This window comes from Vanessa cardui, chromosome 14, assembly GCF_905220365.1.
Source record: "Vanessa cardui chromosome 14, ilVanCard2.1, whole genome shotgun sequence".
NCBI lineage: Eukaryota > Metazoa > Arthropoda > Insecta > Lepidoptera > Nymphalidae > Vanessa > Vanessa cardui.
In genome coordinates this window covers 14,194,172-14,200,738 of record NC_061136.1, presented here as the reverse complement: position 1 = coordinate 14,200,738, position 6,567 = coordinate 14,194,172, and the positions used below count along the sequence as shown (strand labels likewise).

Below are 6,567 nucleotides of genomic sequence, written 5' to 3'. Positions count from 1 at the left end.
TCATCTCGGTAGGATCTTCATTTCTTAGTATTATTACTCGCAAGAGCACTTGAATACATATAATTTTAACCTAGACATTCTTGATTTGGTTAATCTAGGCTACATTCTAGACAGCCTATGTCATCTAGGAAACAGGAAATTACTAAGAGGTTTCTACAGAACTGAAACATTTGCTCTCTTTGTTTGAATAGGTGTAACTGCGTTTCACGTTCATGGAATTTGAAGATATGAATATATTATAAATGTATTCCAATGTCATCGTGAGTTCCAAACTTTTTCTTTAACAATGTCGAAATATACTTCAAAAGAGTATAATATATGGATAATTAATTATTAGTAGGTAGTAGTCTAACTAGTAACTAAACTTTTTTTTATCGATATCGTATATATGTTAGAAAAATCAAAATCAAAATATACTCCATTTAGCAACTAATTTAAGTGAAGCTACCATCGGTTCGGAAAGTAGGTTCTACCGAGACAAACTGGCAAGAAATACTGTAATTACTCTTTTTCGCCGTTAAAAAATATAGTCATGTTAGTTAAATACAATTAATTATATATGCATGTAATTTATCCTGCCTGGAAGTCTACAAGTATTAATTCCACGCTTTGTATTGGTCTGCATAATCTTGTACTGAATAATATGCCTTCTTTACCTATGCATATTTTACAAATGATTTAAATTTAAGAAACGGTAAATTTAAAAATGTCTAAGAATATGACATGTAGGTATTTAGTTTTTCTAATATAAGCTTTATAATTAAGCCGGTAATCGGACCCTTTACTAGCACGCCTAGGCTATGTTCCAGTTTGAAGGGATACAATAAATACATTGATGGTCGAAGTAAATTATCATTTCTTTTTCCTGATATAGTATAGTACCTTAGGCCTGAAAACTCCTTAGAGCTAGGCTCGTCTTTAAAAGACTTTCTTTTCTAATTCAACGCCGATCAATTGTTGCATTATTTAATCGTAAAGAAAAGAAAAAATACGATAACAAGTTGAGAAGTCTTGTAATACGAAGCGTTTCTTGATATCATACTTCGTATTTAAAGGTGATATTTTACGTTACGCCATTGTCAGATGTCATTGGTAAACTGAATAAATTAATATACATACATACACAACTATTATCTTTAATTGTATTGTATAAATCTTTATCAGTGATGCGTACCTAACAGTTAATACAGGGTATTGTCCAAGTCCTCAATGTGATGTGTCATGTGACCTTTTGAAAGTCTGCCTACATGAAATTAAAAATAAAGATATATTATATAGTATGAAATGAGATGGTAAGCTAGTGTTAACAAGTGGAACATAGGCACCCAGCTGTTGTGGCATATAATAACAACTCTCAATAATATATTATATCCTGATTTATTTACCTATACTTTATTATTTGTATAATGTATTATGTATAATTACGTTATTCGTCATGTTTATTAAATTAACAGTAATTTAACCTCACTAGTTTGTCAACTGACTTCCGACTATTTTATTAAATGAAATGGGACGCGCCAAAAGGGACGCCATTGTTTTTTAAAATATACCTGTATAACGTTACGCTGCACTAGTATATAAAATTGAGAGTGTGTTAAGTGTTTTATTTCTGAAAAACCCACAAGTGTTAACTCTAGTTTCAAGATAAATCAAGAAATAAAAACATTATATTGTATTGTGATTTATTCCCGTGCCTTTGTAACATTATTGCATTTTACAAAATATTGTATTGTGTTATTGGGTGATGAAAACAGTACAGAAAACTCGAATTTAGCCGATAATCTCAGCTTGATACATGGACAGTACAAGGAACCCCATCGCGTAAGCCACCAGCACCACATCCATAGCGGCTGCAAAGAAGTCTCTCGATACATTATTCTCAGCTACACTCCTGATATAACATCTAATATAACTGCAGAATCTTCCCAATTGAGATAAAAATATTTCCGCGGTATTTAAGATGGTGCTGAAAATAAAAATTGCATGGGTGGCGCCATCTATTGACATATGTAGTTATTACTACATTTAAAAAAAGCGCCATCTAACGTACATTTTTGAAACTATATATTTAAATATTTGTACATAAAATACTATGACCAAATATTAAAACAAAGCAAATAGTTTAGAATAATTGAAAAATAGTCTAAGTAAATATATATCGCATTATTTCTTTAAGTTATATTAAACAGCAACTAAATTTTAACACGATATAGTTCGTAAAAATTTAACTAGATGGCAGTATGTAGTATATTAAATTGGTTAAGGAAAAATTTAGCTAGATGGCGTTTGTGTACAAAAATGGTAGGGAGTAATTTTCTTATAAATTAGTTTGTAAAACCATGTCATTTTAATACGCTTTTAACGAAGTGCATTAAGCGTTATAGTATAAAAATGGAACAGAGCAATTTGGAATTAATTCCACGCCCCTAGACCAATTAGCAAACATGTAGTGGAGGCTAATCCCCAACAGCTGTTGAAAAGTAAGGGGGTGAATTTATGTTCTGCTATATAAGTGTAAATATCTAGCATCATCCTACTAAGGTTCCTCTCCTGTTAGAGGAAAGCTTGAGAGCTGATTCCATCACTATTAAGATTTGTCCAATCCAATACAGATTGGAGCATACAAATCTGATTCAGCTTGCACCCAAAAGATATAAGTTGGCTATGGAGTACTCGGTTACTTGTGTTGAAATACATAAATATACAAACCTGGGTGAACACCTCCAGCGCGGAGTAGTGTTTATCGTGAAGAGTGGGAGAAGCATAGCCAGAATGTACCACAGTCCTGCCCCTTGATCGGTACTTGTTACTGTTAGAGTTGACCGCTGGACGACAGCCGCCCTGTTAAACATAATTATATAAAAAGAAATACGTAATTATAATATCTAGGACAGGAGGGTATATAAATAGTTGCTGAAATGAGGCGAATTTTTTTTATATAAAAAAAGTATCTTATCAAAGTTTATTTTATTAGTAAGCTACGATGTGCTATTTTTTTTTGGTATAGGTGGCGGTCGAGCATATAGGCCACCTGATTGTAAGTGGTCACCATCACCCATAGACAATGACGGTGTAAGAAATGTTAACTATTCTTTACATCTTCAATGTGCCACCAACCTTGGGAACTAAGATGGTATGTCCCTTGTGCCTATAGTTACACTGGCTCACTTACCCTTCAAACCGGAACACAATAATACTGTTATTCGGCGGTAGAATAACTGATGAGTGGGTGGTACCTGGTACCCAGACGGGCTTGCACAGAAACCTACCACCAAGTAGGTGTAGGTTAAATAAGGTTTTGGGAACTAGACAGAATGACGAATATAATTGCTAATTTTTCAATACTATTCTCTCGTAAGAGATGTTCTTGTGTCTCTTTGTGTCTCTCTAACACATAGAGTCGTATGATAAGAAAAAAATATTTTGATTTTAGCTAGACGAAATTGCAAACAGAAGTAGTTAGATGACCTCCGTGGTCGAGTAGTGAGTACACCGGTTTTCATGGGTACGCCACTCCGAGGTCCCGGGTTCGATTCCCGTTCGAGTCGATGTAGAAAAAGTTCATTAGTTTTCTATTTCTTTTCTTGGGATCTGAGTATATGATGTTGTTCAATATTTATTTATTGATGGTCTACCTGCTCCCTTGAACTCCAGTGGTCTCGGTGGGGTTATAGCTACCATTGATCCAGTAGTCGACATCCCTGCTGAATAAGCTCCCGTCACTGGCCATCGTGTAGGAGGAAGAGCTTTTGGGACTGGTCTGGCAAAGGAATGATTTAAAATTAGGTAAAATGAACTAAAGAAATAACATCTCTCTTTCCTGTAATCTCGGGATTTTTTTCGGGATAAGTTTTCCAGGAAGCGAAGATTCGACCAATACGCGTGCTAGACTTGACCATCACACGGTAAGTATTAACTAATTGACGACCTCTGTGGTCAAGGTGTACACCGGTTTCATAAGTACGCTACTCCGAGGTCTCGGGTTCGATTCGCGGTCGATTTGATGTAGATTACCATTAGTTTTCTATGTTGTTTTGGGCCTGGGTGTTTTTGCCGTCGTTACTTCTGATTTTCCATAACACAAGTGCTTTAGCTACTTACATTGGGATCAGAGTAATGTATGTGATGTTGTCTCATATTTATTATTATTATATTTATATTAATGCGCATTCTACTTTAGACTTCTTTTGGGGTGGGATAACTTGCATTTGGTACCAACTTATACACAGCCTAAAAATATATAGAGATTTCATTTGAACCTGGGTTTCTTCTTTTTCTTCTGGATGTCTTGGTATCGAGGCGTGAAGCGTTGGGTCCAAGGAATTTTCTAAAATCTCTCTCGCAACCTCCATATTGAGGAAAACGTTATCAAAATCTGTAAACGTTTATGTATTATATGTATACGGTGATAAACAGCTACTGCCAATCTAAATTCCCTATGTTAATATAGCAACCAACATAACCTAAAAGACCTAGAAGTTGCAAACCTAAAATCACGGGCGAAGTCATGTTCGGCAACTAGTGCGAAAAAAAAAACGTATTCACTGCACAGAACATTGCGACATATATCATAAGTTTAGTATCACCACTTATTATGTTATGAGTCCTTTCATACATACATACATTAAAAGCCTGTAAATATCCCACTGCTGAGCTAAGCCTTCTCCTTTCAGAGGAAGGTTTGGAGCATATACCACGCAGCTCCAATGTCGGGTTATACACATGTGGCAGTATTTCATTGAAATTAAACACATGCAATTTTCCTTACGATTTCCTTCACCGTCGTGCACGAGATGAATTATCAACAGAATTTTTGAGTCCCACATCAACTTATCAGTCAAACACTGCTAACTCGATAATGACTTACAAATGACGTTTGTTACATTACAAATTAATAGTATTTATAACCTTTTACTTTTTAATTACAAGTTGAATTTACATTAATTCCACTCCGTAAGCAATTTGTCTTCAGCGCTAGCTCACGCCCCTGTACTACGGCGTGGCTAGAGAGATACGATAATTATTTCATTTTGGTTTTGTAACCTAATGAGAGGGATGGATAAAGATGGATTTTTTTGATAAGTGAGTGACATCTTTTTAAGTCATTTTTCATTTCTTTTTTTTTTCAAGTTCAAATTGTATGTGACAACTTTCTTATCTACAATGTAAATTAGTTTTTTTATTAAAATGTAACACTGATTAGGTATAATACTTATAAATGAAATAACAATATTAATTATGATAATTCAGTTCAATCTAAAGATACTTTATTAAAACGTATTCGCAGTAAACTCAAAAAAATTAAATGGGGATGTTAATTAAATACAATATTTTTTATGCTGTGCAAAGAAATATTTAAATGCTCACACAAAATAAATTATATAAAAACAGTAAGTCACTTCTGATTTTTTTAACCTTTAAATATTAGCAACGATTTTTTTACACAGCTTCTTCTGGCAGAATGCTTACATACCTTCGTCTGGAAATTTGATCGAAATCAAATATTCTAGGTCTTGAAAAACAATTTGCTTATATTTGGGTTATTAGCGTCGTTGGTCTGGCTTAATTTATCACCAGGCGTACATTTAACATAATTTATAACTGACTTCCACACTTGACTGACCAATTTAATTAAATTATCAACAAATATCCACAATCTTACATTTAATTTGTTAATTCGGTAGCCCGTGGCGGAATGTGCAAGGACAAAGTAACTTTTTTTTCATCACTTTATTCTATTCTTTATGTCATTCTTTGTGTGGTCTGTGTAAAAAGGCGCGAACCACTGGGCGCCATTGTTCGAATACGATTTGAATTTGGAACGCAGACGTCCCGCCGTTTCATTATTTGCGGGTGCCCTCGTGAAAAAAGGTTTTTTAATGTCAATTGATTTGAGACCTTTTTTTAATTTGGATCTTTTATCGTACCGAGTGGATGGACTCAATTAGTTGAAATTAGATAAAAAAAAAGTCAAAATTAAGTTCATTATGCTATGTTTTTAATTTATAGTACGAAATGAAATGTTCATTATGCCGGGACTTATCACCATGACAATAATTATTGACCTTCTTTAAAGTTTTATTTTCGTACAAATTATTTATGGTAGTGTTTTTCTTGTTATATTTAGGTATACCTAAACTGTAATACTAAAACGTCGGCAATCGGGCGTTATTTGAACTAAAGAAGTCGTACGAATAATTACTTGGCAAGATCTGACAAGAAATACACCAGAACTGGACTTCGATGCAGTCAGTAACAAGAATGGTACCATTATTTATAAAAAAAGTATATTTTAATATAAAACAAAAATAACAATCTATTGTAACCACTGAGCCGAGATGGCCCAATGGCTAGAACGCGTACATATTAACCGATGATTACGGGTTCAAACCTAGGAAAGCACCACTGATTATTCATATGTTTAATTTGTTTATAATTCATCTCATGCTCGGCAGTGAAGAAAAACATCGTGAGGAAACCTGCATGTGTCTTATTTCATAGAAATTCTACCACATGTGTATTCCACCAACCCGCATTGGAACAGCGTGGTGGAATATGTTCCAAACA

At 34.1% G+C, this 6,567-nt stretch overlaps 1 protein-coding gene across 2 annotated transcripts; it reads right to left on the bottom strand.

Moving 5' to 3' along the window:
• Nucleotides 1-1,706: 1,706 nt before the first annotated feature.
• LOC124535460 lies at nt 1,707-5,062 on the bottom strand. 2 transcript variants are annotated; one of them, XM_047111687.1, is made up of 5 exons: nt 4,940-5,062; nt 4,260-4,375; nt 3,636-3,760; nt 2,710-2,841; nt 1,707-1,966 (listed from the first exon to the last, which is right to left on the bottom strand). In XM_047111687.1, the coding sequence occupies exons 2-5, from the start codon at nt 4,350-4,352 to the stop codon at nt 1,771-1,773; spliced, it is 546 nt and encodes a 181-aa protein (XP_046967643.1). In that variant the 5' UTR covers nt 4,353-4,375; nt 4,940-5,062; the 3' UTR covers nt 1,707-1,770. The 2 variants fall into 2 exon arrangements, with proteins under 2 accessions (XP_046967643.1, XP_046967642.1); XM_047111686.1 differs by having other exon boundaries at nt 4,909-5,058.
• Between the last annotated feature and the right edge of the window lie 1,505 nt (nt 5,063-6,567).

Excerpts from the sequence above, each read along its gene's own strand:
- LOC124535460 (XM_047111687.1), bottom strand. The coding sequence starts at position 4,352 with ATGGAGGTTGCGAGAGAGATTTTAGAAAATTCCTTGGACCCAACGCTT. Across the intron at positions 3,761-4,259 it reads AAGAAAAAGAAGAAACCCAG|ACCAGTCCCAAAAGCTCTTC; the intron begins GTTCAAATGAAA and ends TTCCTTTGCCAG. Across the intron at positions 2,842-3,635 it reads ACTGGAGTTCAAGGGAGCAG|GGCGGCTGTCGTCCAGCGGT; the intron begins GTAGACCATCAA and ends TATGTTTAACAG.